General features: G+C 41.4%; 1 protein-coding gene across 4 annotated transcripts in view; it reads right to left on the reverse strand.

The window, feature by feature from the left end:
• Positions 1-20,364, reverse strand: part of nhsl2 (NHS-like 2) — a 164,136-nt gene that overhangs the window by 101,550 nt on the left and 42,222 nt on the right. The window contains exon 1 of one of the 4 annotated variants that reach the window (XM_040031910.1): positions 1,307-19,625. The exons of 2 other annotated variants lie outside the window; for them this stretch is intronic. In XM_040031910.1, coding sequence (XP_039887844.1) covers positions 1,307-1,385 — 79 coding nt within the window. In that variant the 5' untranslated portion in view covers positions 1,386-19,625. Of the gene's footprint in view, positions 1-1,306; positions 19,626-20,364 lie in introns of those variants that run through there. One more of the 4 variants, XM_040031980.1, reaches the window with a different exon arrangement.

Consider the following 20,364-nt stretch of genomic DNA (forward strand, 5'->3'; position numbering starts at 1 on the left):
TGTACTCAAAATGTGTAAAACATGAAACATTAGAATTTGCACAAGCACACACTTTGGATTTAAAGTGTATAGGGTACACCCACAGACACACACACACACAGGCACACAGGCACACACACACACACACACACACACACACACACACACACACACACACACACACAGTTTATCAGCAAAGAGTTATACGACAAATTGACCTAGTTCATTCAAACCTGAGAGCCAAGATGAAGGAAACTGGAAGGAGAGATGGATGTTTGGGTAAATGAACGTGAGCTAAATGATAAATGAATCGAAGCACAAATGATATAAATGGGGGTGTGAATGGGTTAGAGCCTTTGCTGATGGAGAGATGGGGAAAGTTAGAGATAAATGGATGGAACAATGGCCCAAATGGCACTACTATACAGGATAAATAGATAGAAAAACGAATGAAGGCTTTCCAGGATGGATGGAGAGATTGAAAAGAGGACTGAGAGCCAGTTTAAAAAGATGTGGATGGGAAGGAAATGATGAATGAGTTGCTGGAGGGATTAAAATGAAGGAAGAAGAGCATAATATCAATACTATTTAGATGCGAGAGATGTGGCTATGAAAAGGTTTGGAGAGATGGACGGTAAAATTGGACGACAAATGGATTGAAGAAGCGATATTAGATGGACCAGTGCAGGACTATATGAATGGATCGAAGGATTTTTTGGGCGATGTGATTTGCCTGGACTATAACGAATTTGGTGGCAGAAATCGGAAGATGAAAGGACGGCAAAAAAAAAAGAAATCAAAGGTGGACAGACCGAGAAGAGATCAGGTGAATAAATGGAAGGAAGTCAGCAAAGGTTTGGACAGAGAAGGGGAAAGATGGATGGATGGCTAGTGCAAAATGCAGGGATTTATGATAAGACGCTCTGAATATGACAAATTTGGTGGCAGAAATCCAAAAAGCAAATGAATGGAAATCATACAACATAGACGGACTGAAAGGTTGGATCCATATAGGGGCAAATAGAGGGTTGCGTGTGCATTAAATAATTAATTTAGGATGAATGGGTGCATAAATCAGCAGAAAAATAAACAGAATTACATGACAACAGCATATAGGCAGATGGGTAAATGCACATAGGCTGGGGAAGCGTGGAGGATGAATGGACGAGAAAGATGCATGAATACACGAGTGAAAAGAGTCCAGTCAGGTGAGGTTCGACTGGGGGGGGACAAATGAGTGCATGCATGGACTGATGGAGAAGGGAAACAGAGTGAGAGGCAGACGGGAATCATAAAAATGCACCAGAGAGATACAGGGATAAAGTACCTGTTGCCGATTTGGGTCTGTGTCTTCCTTTGGGCCGTCGCTGGGAATTGCCCATACTATTCTTCCTGTCCCAAAACATCACCGCTTCATGCCACCGACACACACACACACACACACACACACTGACTGACTGACTGACTGACAGAGAGAGAGAGAGTGGCGGTCGAGGTGTGAGCTCGTCTCCCGGATTAAAGCATGTGCAAGACGAGTGACAGCCGATAAGTGTGTGAGTGAGAGGGAGGACTGAGCGTCACAGCATCACCGAAGCCGCCTGCGTCCCGAAGTGTGTGACTGCATGTCTGTGGTGTGTGAGGGGAGCTTGGCGTGTGATTGCAGATGAGTGTGTGTGTCCTACTCTACGTATATATGTGTGAGTGTGAGAGAGAGCTTGGGTGAGTGCACAGCGCTACGTGAGCTGGTGACAAAGCAGCCTGGGTACCGGCGTGTTTGTGTGTGAGAGAAACAAAGTGTGCGTAAGCAGCTGTGCATATTTTAGTGTAAGGTTTCAGTGCAGCCAGTGAGCATGTGCGTTACGCATGTGTGTGTTTGTGTGTCTTGAGAGAGAGAGAGAGAGAGAGAGACAGAGAGAGCATCCGTTGCGTTGATTAGCTCCCAGCCAGTTGAATCCAGCCGCTGCTGTTCAATTCAGAAAGAATGCAGGCAATCACAGACGAGAGATCGAGGAAGAGGAACACAAGTGAGAGAGAGAGGAGAGGGAGTGAAAGAGGCAGAGCGAGAAATCAGGGAGAAAAGAAAAGAAAAGAGAGAGGAGGGGTCGGTGCAGAGAAGGAGAAAGTGATAGATTGGTCCACTATCAGCTATGTGACCAGAAAACTGAGGAGACACCGGCTACACAGCCAAAAGTATTTGGACAACCTTGCTTCCCCCCTTTTTGCTGTTGTCCACATACTTTTGCAGACTTGGTTGACAACAACCTTTACTCTCATTTTATTGCTGTTTAGGACAAAATAAAAGCTTTTTAGTGAGCTGAGGAACTCGAAAAGCTGTAGGAGAGATAGATACCCGGTAAGGCGACAGCATTGAGGCTTGAAAGGAGGATGTGAGCCAATTCAGTGTGAGGATTAGATGTCAGTCTGATACTGAGTCAGAAAGCTGGACTGGTATCAGTGACAAGAGATGAGATGTCGTGCAAGTGTGACCGACAGCTTTTATTTGTATGTTTGTAGAGAAGTTTTGGACTTGACTGCAAACTGTTATCACGCAAGCTGACATAGAGCGAAAAAGTCAGTCCTCTTTCTCGTTGCACTTTCAGTATCATCATATAGTATTTCACTAATAAACAGTCTGTTAAATTTACTACACTTGTGCCTTCTGTCAATTTTCTTCAGTTTATTGCCTTAATTTGTCGATGCTTGCATAATGGCGAGGAAGCGTTTTGAATCTTAACCTGGGTCGGGTCACAGAGACAGCAACCTAAGCAATTCAGTTCAATTTTTGTTATATAGTGCCAAATCACAACAACAGTTGCCTTGGCAACTTGTTACATGAAGGTATGTAAATAGATTAGCTGGACCTTGCTTTTCTACTTAATCTGGACGCATTTTCGTACTATAAGCCTCATTCAAACACATTTATAGAAGTCGATTGTTTTATGTCTAACCACTTTGTGAGCCAGAGGTCGACCAAAACCTCTGATTAGTGGACAACCCGCTCTGTCTCCTGAGCTTCTGGGACCGGGGTGCGGAGGCTTCAAAACTTCCCCTTTTCCCTATCACAGTAATCCAGTGACTGCTGTCAGCACTTTCACTGCAACACAGCTAAAGTAAGTGTGCAAAGTTAATCCAGCAGACTTCATTTCCCAAATTGTAAACCAGCAAGTACATTGCTGCTGGGGTGAAACATGATAACTTTAACCTGTGACTAATCCCATTCTTCCTTTGGGCTCCACCTCCACCTCGAAAAGTCCCAGGCAGAATTCTGCTGAAAGTGAATTGAATTGGCTGAGTTGTGTCACATGAGATGAGTTACAGTGCCTGAGATTGGTCTCTGACTTCTTGTACACGAGCACTGACTATTGTAAATATAAGATAAGTTGCACATTTTAAAACAGAAATGGTTCACTGAATTCTAAAAACACGTCTGGACCAGATCCAGACAACATTCCAACTAATAGTCACATAAGCATTAGAGGGTTGCTTAGGCAACAGGAATGTCAGGTCCCTGTGTGGGCGTGGCTTTGAAGAAATCATTTTAATAAATCTTTATTTTAAAATGCTCAAGTATGTTACAGACATTCATGTCTCTTTGTGTGGCTTAACCTGTAAATAAAAAGAAGCAATGGAAATGAATCAGCTCTGAGTTTATTCCTGCAGAAAAAAAAAAGGTTGGTATCATTGTGAAATGGAAAAGGTGCAAGCTGATACGTCTTCAGCCAGGAAAATCAAGACTTTTTAGTGGGTTTGCACATCTACTAAGAACACCTGAAGTTGTTTAAATAATTTTCAATCATAATATTTCAATTTTTCTTGATGCACTGAATTATTGATGCACTAACAGCCTCATGTGTTGCAGCCTTTTGCACCAGAATAAAGATGTCATTGTTTCATGCTGTGAATAAAACATCTGATACGATCCACGAATCGTACAAAACATCTGAAGTAAGGTGGCCAAACCATAAAGTGGAAGGACAGAGAAAAATATGGGGGTAGACGTGTGGAGAAGGACTCCAGGAGAAGGAGAAGGACAGAAAGAGATGGAAAAAAAAGAAAGCAAGATGACTAAATAAGGATGGGGAAACTGGGTGGGCTCAGACCGAGGGAGAAAAATTGAAAGTGAAGTGAGCGGCAAAGGGAATGAGACTGAGCGGGTGAAGGAGTGAAAGAGGGAAGCGGGGAGAATACAAAATGAGGAGAGGATTTCTCTTCTCATTCCTCGCTCCCTTCATTTTCCTTCACATCTTCCCTTCCCTTTATCAAGTCTGCACACTCGATCTCGTAAAGCACAGGTCTCTCTCACACACACACACACACACACACACACACACACACACACACACACACACACACACACACACAGATGTAGAGGTTGGACAAGGTCACCCAGACACAGTTATGAAGGGACTAAGTGGAAATTCATTTTCTACTCAAGATTGAAAAAGGCGTATCACGGCTACCTCGCAGCACAACATCACGTAACCCTTACAACTTTAAATAACTAAAAATTAGAGCTAAACTTACATTTGTTCCACGTTTGACTTACTTTTTTCAAAACCTTTAATTTCTGTGTTTACTAAACATGACATTGATGATTACTTTGAGCCAAAAACTGAAAGCAGCTACAATCAGTATTTTAATTATAAGAATGTATCAGAGTGTGAAAGGAGGAAGTTAGAGAGGATGAGCTGGATGTGCAGCTCCGCTTGGCTTTACTGAGCTCTCAGCACATTGCTGAGCTGTCCAGCTCATAACTTTATTGCACCGGTTCCTCCTCACTGCTCTCAGGGGTCACAGTGGGCAGTGCTGTCAGGTGAATAAGCTCACCAACAAAATAAAAGGGAAAGAAAACACACCAAGCAAATATCTGCTGAACACAGTGTCACATTTAACAGTTATCGCACATGCAGCTACTTATATAGTCATGTGCTCTTGGTACTCCTTTGGTGTCATCTGGCAGTATGCAAGTTGGTCCAGTAGAGTCACTTTGCATGCCAACGGTGACTTCACCACAGCTCCGCACCATTTCACAGCGCTAACATGCTGCAGTATACTCCTGTACGACAGGGATCGCCACTCTGACAAAAATCCCCACATCAGCTCTGCTATAAGAGAAGAAAACTCCAAATTGGAAGTTTTTTTTATTGTTTGGTTTGTTTGTTTGTTTGTTTGTTTGTTTGTTTTTCAAAAAAGTCTCATATTTCAAACCTTGGTATAAATTATGAATTTCTGAGTTCCTGTAATGATGTTATTGAGCATAATGAACCTAAAAGGTGTGGGTGGGATAAAGTGGATGGCAGCAAATAGCTTATTAAAAATAATAAAAATGATACAAATTACCTAAAAAAAAAGAAAAAAAAAACCCCAAAACAACCACTCACCAAGTTGGCCAATCACTGATACATACAATGTCTTGTATGTGCTGTATGTCAGTGTAGAGAAAGGGGCTTTGGGGCTGGAGAATTACTTTAAATTTATATATAGGTACTTTTTAATTCTTTCTGGATTTATAAAAGGCTACTTAAAACAACCCTACTACTATTCACAGATTTGATACCTCAGTAGATATTTTCCTTAAGAGTTTACATCATCGATTGCTAGTTTCATGCACTTTCTTTAATACAACGTGGTGTTTATTTAATAAATTATGGCATTCTTTAAAGTAAAAGTGAAAATAAAGTAGCGTAAACTTCATAATGGGATGACTTTTTGATAGTCATCTCAAATCCTAAAAACAGGTCACGAGCCATCAGTCCATCTTTTATATACAGTCTGTGGTCCCAAATAGGAAAAGTCCCGCCCGAGCTTCACTCGGAGAAGAGTTGAACTGAGAACGTGATGGATTCAGTCAGCAGTACATGGACACCAAAGCAAACAAAAAAACTAAAGGAAACTTTGGACTTAATAAGAAAGATAGAAACACTACTCCAAATGAAAAATAATGTTGCCCCACAGCTGCTGGATGTGTCGATAAGTAACAAAATCAAAGAATGATGGACCCTTCATCCATCATATTTGCTCACTGTTGCATCATTGTTGGGTTAGATCTAAAACTAATAATAACTCATAAGACCGCAGTGGAACGATGGCACTCTACCTCTGGAGGTAAAGCAGACAGATGGTGCAGTGTTACATCTCTGTTGACTATGGAATAAAAGGGAAAAGCAAACTGACCACCACACACACACACACACACGCACACAAACACACACACACACACACACACACACACACACACACACACAAACACACACACATGGAGCCTGCTGGTCGTTTCCATTTGTCAGGAGCGGAGAGTAAAGAGCACTGGAGGCCATTCTTGTTCTTTTATATTCCAAAACTAAGTACTCCTGTCTCTCCATTATATTTCATGACCACATGGCCGTGCCACTAATTTTTTTTTCTTTCTGTCTTTTACATCTTTTAACCTTATTTGCCCGTCCAGCTCAATTAAATTCAATATATTATACTTAATTTATATCAGAAGAACAGCTGCGTGCTCGTCAAACAGAGCAGAAGTCTAACTGGAGACTGCAGTCTGTCTCTCTTGGTCCGTCAGAACGAGCGTACAGCCTGATAAACCCACCCGATCCTTCCTCGTCTTCTTCTTGTCCTGCTCTTCTCTGTCATCTCTCTTCCTCTTCCTCTCTGCTGCATTGCACATCCTGATAAAATCCTGATAGAGAAAGGCGATGAAGAGCTCTTCTCCAAATTATCAAGACTTGAGAAAAACTATCTTTAGTGCTGCTGTGAGATTCTACACTGTAGTAATAAAGGGGGATGTTTGATTGTTGAGGTTTTCTCTCAATTGTTGTCTTTTTCTTACAATATAAAAGTTCTTTGAGGGGGATTTTGTTGCAATTTGGTGCTATATAAATAAAACTGAATTGAAATAAATTTCCATACAAAGCACAACAGAGCCAAGTTTTGATGGTGCTTACTGCAAATTCTGACCATACCATGTGAATGTAGCAGCAGAAATTGAGACTCACACCAGATAATGTTTTTCCAGTCTTCTATTGTCAAGGTTTAGTGAGTCTCAGTTTCATATTCTTTAGCTCATGACACAGAATATTTAAATAAACTCTTGACTGACTGCATTTATGTGAGCATGTCACTCGGATCCAGGTCACATTTATTTCTCTGCAAGCTGATACACAGCTAAGAGCAGCAATGAGGAAATGAAGATGAGATTCCAGCACAATAACTTCCGTCTGTTTAGTTCTAGAGAAACGGGAGCGGACTCTCTGTGGCTTCATGGGAATGTTTACTTGTACGCTTCTTCTGCCAGAAGCCATCACAGCATTAACAGCCCGAGCAGTAAAACTGAGAAAAATGACTTCACAGCTCATCTCCTTTCCCTAAAGGCACATTTTAGTAGATTATTTTCCACTTTATTAGCATCATTATTGCTGTTTCTTTAATGAAGAGCATTGCGTTTCAAGGGTGTGCTGGAGAATAGACGATGCTGCCTCGCACTCTGCACAGAAACAAAGTCGAGGACTGACAATGAGATATTACCACATAAATTTATAGACACGAGGGAAAACATCCATCAAGCTTTTGTAAATCTAAAGTTTACTTATTTAATGAGAGAAAAATCTCATATCATAGACTCTATATAAAAATTGGACACAACCTCTGGTACTGAATAAAGAGAACATGTTTTTTAATGGCCAGCAGGGGGGCGACTCATGTTGTTTATAGAGAAAAATCCCTCAGCTCACTCACTGGGTGAACCCTCTTTAATTTCAGTGTCTAGCTTTAAACCAGAATAAAACATGATGCTAATTTTGTAAGCTAGTAGCGCCCAGGAAGACCAAAAAGCATGCTATGCTTAACAACGTGAATGACAACTACAATTCAATTTAGCTTTATTTGTATAGCACCAACTCACAACAGTTGCCTCGTAGCGCTTTATATTGTATGGTGAATTGTTAGCCTTGCAGTGTGGAGTACGACCTGTTGTGTCAGTTAGATACGCCCTCGCTCGTCCCATTTGGTGTCAAAACACCAAGATGGCAATGTCAACTCGAAGCTCCACAGCGGGATTTTGGTAACCACTGGGGGATGTCACAGTTACTAAATTAATCTTTTATATGCAGTCTATTGCAAAAGGCAAGGCATGCACTTTATGTCAGATCGCCCCCTGGTGGCCAGAGATAATAGCCAGCAGGAGGCGCCTCCAGTGGTTTCAAAAGGACCTTCAGTTGGATAATTTGTGGGAGAATGGCCCCCGTCCCTCTCACTTAATGACATCAACAAACACTTGCCTGATGAGGGTTCTGGTTTTTCCAGTGGGTTATGTGGCTACTGGCTATCTTTGCATATAGTCTATAATCTATACTTTTGTATAGTCTCATTTAACCCAGAGCTGGAGCTAGGGAAAGGGTTTTCCTTAGAATATTGCCTCTAATAGTCACTAAAATTCGAGATGCAGATCCAGTCAGATAGTTATGAAAAGTTAAGTTATGAAAAGCGTGCAGTTAAACTAAAAAATGTAATTTTTTTTTCCTCTGTTGAGGGTGTGAGCTGTTTGTAACATCTGCCTTTATTAGAAATTATCTTAAATATCACAATCCTTCATCCAAGCCTGCAAAAACTGGTGAAGCATAAAAGATATGACACAGGTATTTGTAAATGCAGACACGACCACAGCACTGAAGCTGGATTCACAGCCTTCTCACAGACACTTAAAGCAGGTGGATGGATGCTGTCAGCAGAGCTGAACTCCTGTCTTTTTTCCCTCTTCCCTTTTGCTGGCATTTAGTACTCTCTGGCATATTTGCTCAATGAAATCTGCTGGGACTCCCTATTACCAATATCCCTAAACCATCACTAATCCAGGTTCATCCCCGGACCTACCACAAAGATTGCTTTTAGCCTCCCCCACCTCAAATCTTGATACTACCAGTTATGTAACAGCTGTGAGGCCCAGAGGGTGAAACAGAGAGTGGCGTTAGAGAGTGAACCATTCAATTTCTTGCTGATACTGCCTGGGTTTTTTTTTTTTTTTGTTTGTTTGGGGTTTTTTGGCCTCAATTTCACACAGGTGGCCACATCTTGTCAGCTACGGCTCTGAGTTACAGGCACACTCTCTTTCTTCTCTCTGTTTCAGGCTCAGTCTTACACTGAAAGATCATTTTTATCAGACTCATCTCTTTGAACCACTCCGTCTTTTCACTGCTTCAGCCTCTCACTCTCCATCCCTCCCCTTTATCACCGTCTCTGTCCCAGAAAAGTCAGGCAAGGTGAGAAAATTCCACCTCCCTGCCCGCCGCTGATTTCTCTCTCGTCTCTCGCCTTCTTTCTCAAGTCGTATTCACACGAGGACGACCACAAGACCTGACTTCGCCTTCCACATCCCTGCAGCTCTCACATGAGCTGACCAAAGCGTGATAGAAAGTGTGGTTTCTTTTCTCCTTCGCTGTTCAAATCTCACCACAGCATCCATAATATTTACCCTTCTCTCAACCTGGCCCAGCCTTGAACTAGCTATCAGAGCATGCCAAGCCGAACCTTCTCATAATAAGAGAGAGGCCGCTTTCAGAGAAACGAAGGATCAAAACAAGGCAAACAGAAGTTCTTTTTCAGCAGTCAAGCATTTGTTTACCTCCTCCGTGCTCTGCTCAGCACATATTTCCTCCTTTGCCACGAGCCAGGAAGCGATTTTACCTGTTTGTCTTGTTCCAGCAAATGAGAGACAGGTGCAACTCAGATTTGTTTTCTGTTTCAACCTGCGAAACCTCTGTTGAGAAAGAAAATTAAATTTGATATCATGTCCGTGGGTTTTATTTGCTGCGGGCCACAGAGCTCGTTCCGATCAGAGCAGCTCCATGTTCCAGCTGAGTCGCCCCAAGTTAGGAAACCTCACCGAGGTGTTGAGGGGGATTTTTTTCAAACGAGGCTGAAAAAGTGTCGAGAAACCTTTTGATTTGTATTTCATGATGTTGATGTCAGAGCCCTAGAAGTTGTTGAAGGTTGGTTGTATTTTATCCACTGAGATTATTTCATCACAGAAAGCAGAGCAACGACTTTAAGGTTTAGGTGATCGTCCAACTCGCTGGTTGGTTTATGGCGGTGATTTTGGGTTTCTTTTTTTGCCGGGTTGAGAAATCATATCAGTAAAAATTTAACTGAAGCACAGTTAAAAGTCAGGTTACTGGGTTTTCAGTCATGCCATCATGTGTTTCAGGTTGTGCACTGTTATTTAATTAGTGCCATTATTGGATTGCTTCATTTATTTAACCGTCTGTTACCCTCCATAATGGCAGTGTTGTGCCAGAAAAAGGATTTCCTGGTATTTAAACTGTTCTAAATGACTTGTTAGCCTAAAATCTGTCTAAAATATCTCTTATGTATGATATTAAGCCATATTTTGGCTTCAGTTTTTGGGTAAAAAGTGTCATTGACATTAAAAATGTACTTTTAAAGACACCGTTGTTAGTGTTTCTGAAGCTTCCTTGGAAGTGGAGCAACAGACTCCTGCACAAAAACTCTCACATGATGTAAGAATGCAACCAAACTGTTTATTAGACAGAAAGTGGGATTTTTAGGCTACTTGAGTCTAACATTAGCTGGCATATTATTGGCTTATAAAAGGCTGTTGATATTATGGCTAGCTACAGACAGCAGGATCACATGTCTAATCTGCAACAATATCAGGAATAAATGAGCCTGTTTATGCAAAAATCTCCGCTGATGTGAGCCCTCACTTCAGCTCAGGAGGTGTTTCGGGAGAGGAGGAAGAGGATTAGGTGGAGACGAGGAGGAAAAGGTGGATGAAGAAGAAGGAGAAGATGAAAGCATGAAAGATTTCTCCAAAGTGAAACCACAGACAAACAAAAGGGAGATCATATTGCTTTTTACAACAACCGACTGCAAACCACCCACCCACACATGCACACAAACTTCCACAATACTGACAATAGCTGCTAATTGGACTGAAGGAGGATGTTGATCACATTTTTTTAAACATGGATTCCAAACCCAGGCCCTGGTGCCAGCTGCTAAAAACTACGGCTAACGAGGATGAGCTGACACACAGATTCTAGAAAGCTCAGTCAGCTCTCCTCACTCATTAACACACTTTTCTTCTCAAAGACGTCCCCACAAGCTTGATGGCAGGACCGTGATAGTGGATTGAAATTCACCTATTGTGTCTAAAACTCATTTTAAATTGTAATCTGGGTTTAAAATTGAATATAAAAGCCAAAAAAATAGAGAACTATTGAATGAAACCGTCAAACATGACTTTAAAACAAAAAAGGATCAAATTGTGCCACAGTTATTATATTTAGGGACTTCTGCACTTTGAGATGAAAATCAGTTAGTGGCTTTCGTCAGATGATGTTTCCAAAGTCACAAAAGGGACAAATGAAGGTTTATTTAATTACACAGAAGTTGGATTTCTTAAAAAAAAAAAAAAAAAAAGCAAAGTAAAAATCATCTTTGAGTGTCACTCGGCTGTCAGCTTACAGTGAGAGTAATTTATCACTTCAAAGCCTCTTTGGAAACAGAGATAATTGGAAGATTTTCCTCTGAGACCAAATAAGCTGATGCAGATTTAAATCAGTTAAAAAACAAAACACGTGTGACAGTAAAAGCCTCACAAATCCAGCAGTCACCACAGACTCAAAGTGTTTCACCTTTGCACGCTGTGCACACACTCACTGCTACAAACTAATTAAAGGCAATAAATGCATGAAGTCACGCACACACACATACACACTGGCTCCGATTGCTACAGTACCTTATAGTGGCTCAAACAGCAGGCTGTGGGACTAAAGTTTGTTTTGGGGTGGCTGCAACAAGTCAACAACACTCGAGTGCCTCTGGATCCGAGCGAGTGTGCACAGAAAAGAGAGGCAAGGAGGAGGCGAGAGGAGGGGGGAGGATTTGTGGGCAGAGAAACCAGCAGAAAGAGAGAGAGAGAGACAGAAACACCGAGAGTACAAATCAAGTGTACAAACTCCCAACAGAGGATCAAAGACAGCAGGTATGAAAGAGGCTTTAAAGTGGGAGGAGCAACGCAAACGCAAAGGAGGAAACGACGGATTAGAAAAAAACAACAAAGCACATGCACGATTGTTGGAGCTGAAAATATGAGGAAACGGGAGGCTCACAAATTCAGATCATTCCAACAGAGCAGACATCTGGCCTAGAGAGGATTATGGGTAATTAACTGCTCTTTAATGATCCCCGCTGAGCGAGGACTCTGACAGGACGAGTGCAGATTATACTCGGATACGTAAAAATGTGTGTTTGTAGCTCTGTGTGTGTCCGTGTGTGGTCATTCCCTCAGAGGGCAAGTCAGGGCAATAACTCAGACTACACTGTAATCCACCACAAGGACCACACACACACACAAAGTGGCATAAATGTCAACAGAAATTTATTCATTTGCAACTGAACACACAGCAAACGCCCTGGTTAGCCTCCGGTGCTGCTTTTCAGAGATTTTCATCCTTCATCCTGCAGGTATTAAAGTTGTTATTTGACCTGTTGTTTCAGCTGCTCGTGTGAAAATGTTTTTATTTCTCCTTTAAATCAACCCTGTATCAGGATGAAAGGCACACAAAGTCCACATTCATTCATTCACAGTCTCAAGGCCGTTTGTTCACGCAGCCAAACACTAACGACGGTATCGACCGCAACCAGCGAATCAACAGGTGCTGGGATGATAACAGAGAGACGGACACACCTGAGGAAATCTGAGTGTGGGACAATGAGAGGCAGCAAATGAGGGAAAAGATGAAGGCGGGGCATGGATATGGTTGCCTATCTGGCAATGCACAGGAAGAAGCGCGCAAAGAAAGAAAGAAAGAAAAGTGACGTCATCTATTAAATGCAAAAGCTTAATTAAAGACGGGGTGCACAGGGTCATAGTTTAATAAAAGCAGAATAATGCAGCTCATATCCTACTGCAAGCTATGCTCACCTTCATGTCTTTCATTTAGTCATTATTAAAAAAAATAAATGATCTGATAGAAAAGAAATCTCTTTATCTAGTTTTAAAAAATGGCATGAAAAAGTCATGTGATACTAAACTGAATAAACAACCTCAACAAAGGTCACAATAGTTTTTCATCTGCTTGATGCAGAAAGTTCACTGATTGATTGATTACAGTCAGACTGAAATACTTCAACCAGCAAAAATGTGACTTTTGGCTTTCAAAGAATACTCACCAGCTACTCCAAATTAAAAAGGTTTGGCAGCTCTCAGCTCAGTACAGCTTTGAAATCATCAACAAATCCTTACAACAACTTCTAGTTGCATCTGTGTAGGTTCTCCAGTCATCCAGGTCATGGTAAATGGTGAACAGTCTGGTACTTACATAACACTTTTCTACTTCAATTTAGCACTCAAAGTACTTTTTTACTACAATCAATGATGAGGATCAATGATTAGGACACACAGGAGGTTAAATACGTGGGAATCTCCAGGTTGTAGAACTGAAGAAGCCTCCTGAGTGACAAAAAAGTCTTTGTGAATCAAAAAGAAGCTGCCTTCTTTACAAGCACTCGAGGATGACTTCTTATTTTATTATCTGCTGATGACAGTTGCACCTGTTGTCAAAAGAAATGATTAAAATGGATGTTAAATGCATCTTTTATGCTATTAGGCTTTTTTCTCTGTAAAGTATCAGTGAGATCAGTGAATGTGCAAGAAATTCCTGTGAACCGAAAGCTTAGGTTTCAGACTGCTGTTATGTATCTGCGGTGGTTATTCAATGCTTGGCTTTACCTCAGCAGTTGGGTCTTGTAGCTGAGAGTGCCATCACACTGAGTCAAGATCACAGACTTCTTTTTGCTCCCAGCAAGGTACAGAGATTCAATAGCAATACCAGGTATTGCTATTGAATCTCTGGGTATTGTGTTCACAGATAGCACATTATCAGTGGTCTTTCTATAGCTTATTCAGAAAGTCACAAAAGCACAACAGTGGTAACACAGATTACAGCTTCTACAGCTTTACTGCTGTTTATGCTTGATGTTACCACAGTAAATTGCAAAGTCAGAGTTGGTAGGACTTCTCCAACTTTCAGGTTTGAGGTCAAGAGAAGATTGGATCGTCAAGCACAAGCTGGGAAGCCCAAATGTTTCCCAAATCATTTGTTTGTGAGGGAAAGCCAATTAAGAAGAAAGTTGGCTTAAAGGGAAGGTGGCTTTAGATAGAGAGGAGCTACAACTCTTGTTTCAGACAGAGGATGAACTGGGGGGCAGTACCAAAGCCCGGAATAAGATAAACAAGGGCTTCTTTGAACTGTGAGTTATGCAAAGCTACAAAGCAGCTAAGGGCATAAACTACACCATGCCCAAGTGCAACTGACCACTGAAATACAGTAAGTAGTGTGATCATTGCCTGCCAAGAACAAATAAGCAAACCGTGCCCTGACCTATTTAAAAGTATGGACCCTGTTGCAGTACGTATGTAATGCAGTCACTATCCACAGCCCAGCATAGATCTCCAACGACAACGGCCTCTGTAAAAATCACTTTGCTAAATATTTTAGAGGAAAGAGTTTTACCACTCCCCCAATTAAACCTGTACTCCACAGCAAGAGAACATTTCAAAAGCACTTGTGGGTGTGAAAGAGATGGGTAGAGAGCATGTAACAGAGGAGCTGACACAAACTGGAGGCCACTTGGCCCCTGCCTGTTAAGCACAGCATAAGTGCAGACCAGCAGGAGGGGAGGTGGGGGGGGCACTTGTGCTTGAGAGCTGTGTGAGGCACCTGCGCTTTGTTTCAGTACGTGTTAAATATAAAAATATGTAGCTGCAAATTATCTTGGTTCTCTGCTTTTTCTAACAGGAAGGTAGCATAAGAATGTATAATACAGATATGTCATAATATGAAGATCGTGGCCCCAAATGAAGACTTCATAGGCAGACTTCTTAAATGCAACAAATCTTCATTGTAGTGAAAGAAATTATTACAAAACACAGGAAAGAACATAAATCCGATGAGTGCACACACGACTGAGGGAAAGCAGGAAGCACAGGGTGACTCACCAACAAGCTAATGCAAACTTTAGACAGACACATGAGGGAAATCGGGGAAATCGGAAACATCAGCTGAAACTGTTCAAGACAACAAAGGAAGTAAAACTATAAAAGAGCACGTGAGACAGAGGATATTTAAAAAACAGAGGTGAAGACTCAATAAGATGCAGGAACACACTTCTAAACACTCAAGACAGGTAACAAGAATTAAAAATGAAACATAGAGTGATTAAACAGAAAAAACTAGATACTAAGAATAAGAAGTACATCTGGTCTTGTGCCTGGAATCTACTGGAGCTGCTTCCAATGTCTGGGTTACAGTTCCTGATCCTCCTATTACCACAGAAACCACTCTAGACTTCACCTTAAACATTTACTCTAGTTGTTCCTTCAGTCCCTGGTACTTCTGTTTTCTCGTAGTCTTTCTTCCTGATGCTGCTATCTGCTGGGATTGCCAGATCTATCACAACTGTGGATACTCCATATTCATTCCAGCACTCTGTCCTCTTTGGTTTGGCATGGAGCCTATCCCAGCTGTTACAGGTTGAAAAGGCAAGGTGCAACCCAGACAGGGTCACCAATTTATCACAGTATTAACACGTATGTGTATCTAACTTCCATTCGGATACAGATACAGCCAATTCACAATTAACCAACCAAACTAACTAACCAAATCCCAACAAGTCCTTGGAATGAGAGAGGAAGCCAGGCTCCCCGGAGAGAACCCATGCAGGCACAGGGGGAACATTCAAACTCCATATAAATTTGTCTTCACATTTGTAACATCCTCGTGTTTTTCCATTGTGACATCACAATGTGTCATCACAGAACAGCTCCAAGACAGCACATTGCCACAACGTGTTCCTCTTTATCTTCGTTCGTTGACAGGGACCTGGATTGACCACTGTCACCTGCAGCCTTAATTAATCCCACAGCAGATGTGCACTAATTTGCAAGCACATATGTGTGTCATTGTGTGTGTATGTTGTGTGTGTATGAGTGCTATACGGGGCTGTTAATCTGCTAATCCACCACCCACAGAGCCAGATTACTGCTAGTTTAATAATGAAATGTGCCGGACATTAAAATATACCAGTGATCATGAGCTCACCACAGAAGGAACAACACAATACATCCTTTACCTCGCAAGACAACACACCTTCTCATTGTTGGAAGCTTTATTACCACTGAGTTACATGACATGAACTTTAACCCCACTCATAACATGTCAATTTGCTTAACAGACTATATAGTAGAACAGATGTCCACAAGTACCGGCTCAACTGATTTGTGGGAAAGAACCAAAATGGAGGCGTGGCTTTCAGTTGCTATTAATGGATATTCAACCTCCACAAGAAAATCACCAGAAGGTCGAAATTAATGCACAAAAACACACACAAAAAGGAAATACTTTAGTTTTGACTTGTTTGAGCCTCAGAGTTGCAATGAAAGATTTTCAGATGTCCGAAAGGAGTGCAGCTGTCTTAAGCTTGGGAACAGCTGGACACCAGGTCATGTTTATAATTTGACTCATTATGCAACTCTTTAGCACCAGTTGTTAAATGTGCAGCATAGTGCCCTCGAATGACCAGATGAGGAGGTGTAAACCTGTTTAAAGTTCTTTGGAAACACTCACCCAAAAGCCAGAAGTTCGAAAAAACATATCGAACTGCCTAAAGTTGCACATGGCAAAACTGCAAATATCATACCTGCAAATGTAGTTGTTGTCAAGAACTGAGGAAGACTCCATCAGACATGCCTCAAATCTGTAATGTAAATTATTCCCAGCTGGTCATGTTTACATTTGTCTCCATGGTTCAACATAAATGCGGCATCACTCAGGACTTGCTGCTCGGAGTTAATTGCCTCTATTGGTTGATTTGGTCTGACTAAAGAGCAACATAAATACTAAAAACTGTCAAAGAAAAATCATTTTAAGAGATTTAAAGACTTCGATTTCATTAAAACTGTAATAAAATCCTTCAATTACTACCAGAACTAAATATTTCCAGTGTTGCTACAGTGCAGTGTGAGAGAGTGGGGGGTTATGTAAGGACATTTCTGGCTCCGAACCCCAATCTGGTTACGTAACTTTGGTTTGGGAGAGATAAATGTGGTCGTGGTGATGGTGGAGGGTGGGGGGACCGTGGAGAAAAAATTTCCACAGGGTTGGGGGGGGGGGGGGGGTTCATGGGGCACGGGAACATTTCAGATATTCTAGATCTCTGCCCCTTTCTTTCTTTTCTTTTTTTTTTACATCTCCATCCAACCCTCTTGTATCCCCCCCGAAATTCATCCCTCAAGCTCAGCAAACTGTTTCCTACTTCTTTCTTTCCATCTTCCTTTCTTTCCTTCTCACAGAAGTGTTTATTCATCCCACCCTACATCTGTCAAACTTGCATAACTATCCATATATAGACAGAAACCAGAAGAAAAGGGCATAAAATCAGAGAATGAAAGCATTGAGAATGAACAAAAAAGGAGAAAAGGACTGTGGCAGTTTGAGAACAAACAACCAAGAAGGTTTGATGATGTAGAATCCTAAAAGTTCAAGATTAAATCACCCAGTTCACAGTGTTCCCACGTCTGCCTAAAGCTGTAACAGTCCCAAAGGCAACCCTGATGCAACAACTGCACACAACATCTAAACACTGTGAAACACTTTGTTCGCCTGCACACTGTGTTACCCTCGATTCAGATAGACCACTCTCCTAAACTCGAACTACATCACAAAGTACATCTGATTATTGGCTTGTAGTACCAAGCTCCCAAATCTCCACATCCCACACTCCACCTAATGCATCAGACCCTCCTCAGCCCACTCTGTACAGCTATTACAAAACTGCACTTCCCCAACACGTGCCAGAATAACCCTAATGACATCACTGTGGCATCATCAGGGTGGGATAGATTTACTGTGACTTCTCAAAGCTCCTCCAGATCCCCACGAAGTGTTACATAACTGTTTTCATAGGCTCAGTGCACACAAAAGGATCTTCTCTGTTTTGTTTTTTTGGGGGGTTTGAAATCTTAGAGCGTCAAGAGGTTAATCTCAAACGTCTATAAATTTGAGTTTTTGACAGGTCCCTACACACTCTAATGAAGATGACATATTTTAATCAAAACAGATTTAATAATACACATGCTAATCTTTGTTACTGTAGACAGCACACGTGGATTTGGCCAAAGTGTCTTAAACCTGCACAAGGTGACTCCTCTGGTTGGATGGAGGGCTAAATAACCCTACCTTCCTTTTCTCTGGTGGCTTCATGGGGTCACTAGTTTCAAGTCAAACTGAAGAACTGAAGCTTCCCTTCAGTTTTACAATTTTAATTTATACTGATCACTAGTTGCTACTGTGTTTTGCCAATAAAAACCTGGATTATGTATATTCAAGAAAAAGCTGGTGGTTGGGATTAAATTATAATGGCTTTTGGTTTCTAACATTTCCTTGTATATAGCTCACATCTGCAGCAGATCTGTTTCCTCTGGAGCTGAGGTCTCGCAGAGAAAACAGATCAATTGTATTATTATCTTTCAGTCTACAACACAGATTGTTATGCAACGGCAGATCCCACTTTGGTACTGCTGTCGTCCTGTTTTTGGGATAGCCAGGCAGTCCAGATTGTTACCAATATGCTCAAAGACTGCGAGCCAGACGCTGGACTTGGGATTTCATTCTGCTTTCGTAGAAACAAAGCTGACTTCAGCTGGGAGTATCAAGTCTCTCACATGTTTTATTTGGCTGAGAGCAGCTTTTGTAATTTATTATTCAGTTTATGGCCCTCAGGTTAAACTAACAGGCAGCAGAACATCTTCCTTCCTCAGTTTAAACTGTTAGACAAGATGGGCCTCACATTGCAGCTAGCCAGAAAACGCAATCTGCTTGAGCTGTTAGAGGATGCATGTGTTTGCCTGACTCAGAAATGAACTGTGACCAACAATAACATGTACATAACTCGCTCAACCGCAAGTCCACTTCTGTTAAACATGAATAAATAGGCCTTTAGGAATTTGAGCAAACAGCTGATGGTGTTCTTTTCTCTCTGGGTGGGTCTCCTGTAAGCCAATAAGGGGGAAGAATGCACTAGGATTACTTCATAGCTGGTGCACCTAGCAGATTACAAAGAACCAAAAAAAAAAACATGTGTGTTTAGCTGGAGAGTTTTCCAAAAGATAAAAGATTTGTACTTAAGCCTGACACACGCACAGACACCAACAGCACCCTCTAGAGCTGAAGCCAATGTAAATAACTGGTAAGAAATAGACCTAAAAAGACATTTGGGGTCAACATTTGTGCTGCTGGTGCTATTTGAAGCATTTTTAATGGCGCTATCTAACCAGTATTACAGCTTCCTGTACAGTGCAGACCATCCAGGAAGCTACAGGTTAGCAAGCCGGCTAGTCTGAGCTGATATGTTGACGCTCCACCCTCTCACCCGATTATCATCGCCTCTGGTTTAAAAAAAACAAACCAAAAAACAAACAAACACACGGCAGTTGTTGAGTCTTCAAAACCCAGAGTCCAAAAGCAATCCAGTCTTTAAGTCTGACGCCATTAGCCGTGTCTGGACCCCAAACTCCAATTTCTAACAGAGTTAGAAGTTAGCAGGGAGTTAGCTCACTAGTTTCCTTCTAAACATAATATAGCATGTTCTGACTGAGAGATTTCTGAAACAAATTAAGATGTACAGCTCTGCTATCACTTCCAACATAAATGTAGACAGGAAATTAAACAGCAGTGATGTTTGTAGAGTTGCTGAAGTTAGGCTAGCTGGTATATAATGATGTGCTACATGATCACTAGCGTAACATAAACACAGTGAAGCTGGGGGATGAATGCTAACATTTTTCCACTGGATAGAAGTTAATGTGAGGGTTCCCAATGCTTAGGGACAAATACAGTCACATGGCAGGATGCTGTAAACAGAAACTTCAAACTTCAGGAGAACAACTGAGATAATCCATCCATAATACGAGGTTAGTCATTATTATACTGCTGCATGGGCTGGGCTGTAGTTACATCGTATGTTTTTAAAAACTGAGCTTTGAAATGAATATTGGTAATAAAAACTGAGAGAGGCCGACAGTGAGTGATAATAAAGCCTGGGAATATAATCTGCTCTAAAAACACACAAAAACTCAAAACTGACCTGACGCAGCAATGCATTAACACAAGCAGCAAGAAAAGACGGACTGTTTTACAAAGTGGTTGTTTATATTCACATTGAAACCTGTTTAAAATAATAATGGAGGGAATAAGAAATTAATTCACCACATTTATCACTTTAAGTACCCCCGGCAACACTTTGGATCTCAGGGATGTGAGATAATAAAGGGTATTTAAACAAAGCTTTCAAAGTCAGCTCGACCCCTGT

Source organism: Simochromis diagramma, unplaced genomic scaffold (genome assembly GCF_900408965.1).
Source record: "Simochromis diagramma unplaced genomic scaffold, fSimDia1.1 OVJJ01000382.1, whole genome shotgun sequence".
In the NCBI taxonomy this organism is placed as follows: Eukaryota; Metazoa; Chordata; class Actinopteri; order Cichliformes; family Cichlidae; genus Simochromis; species Simochromis diagramma.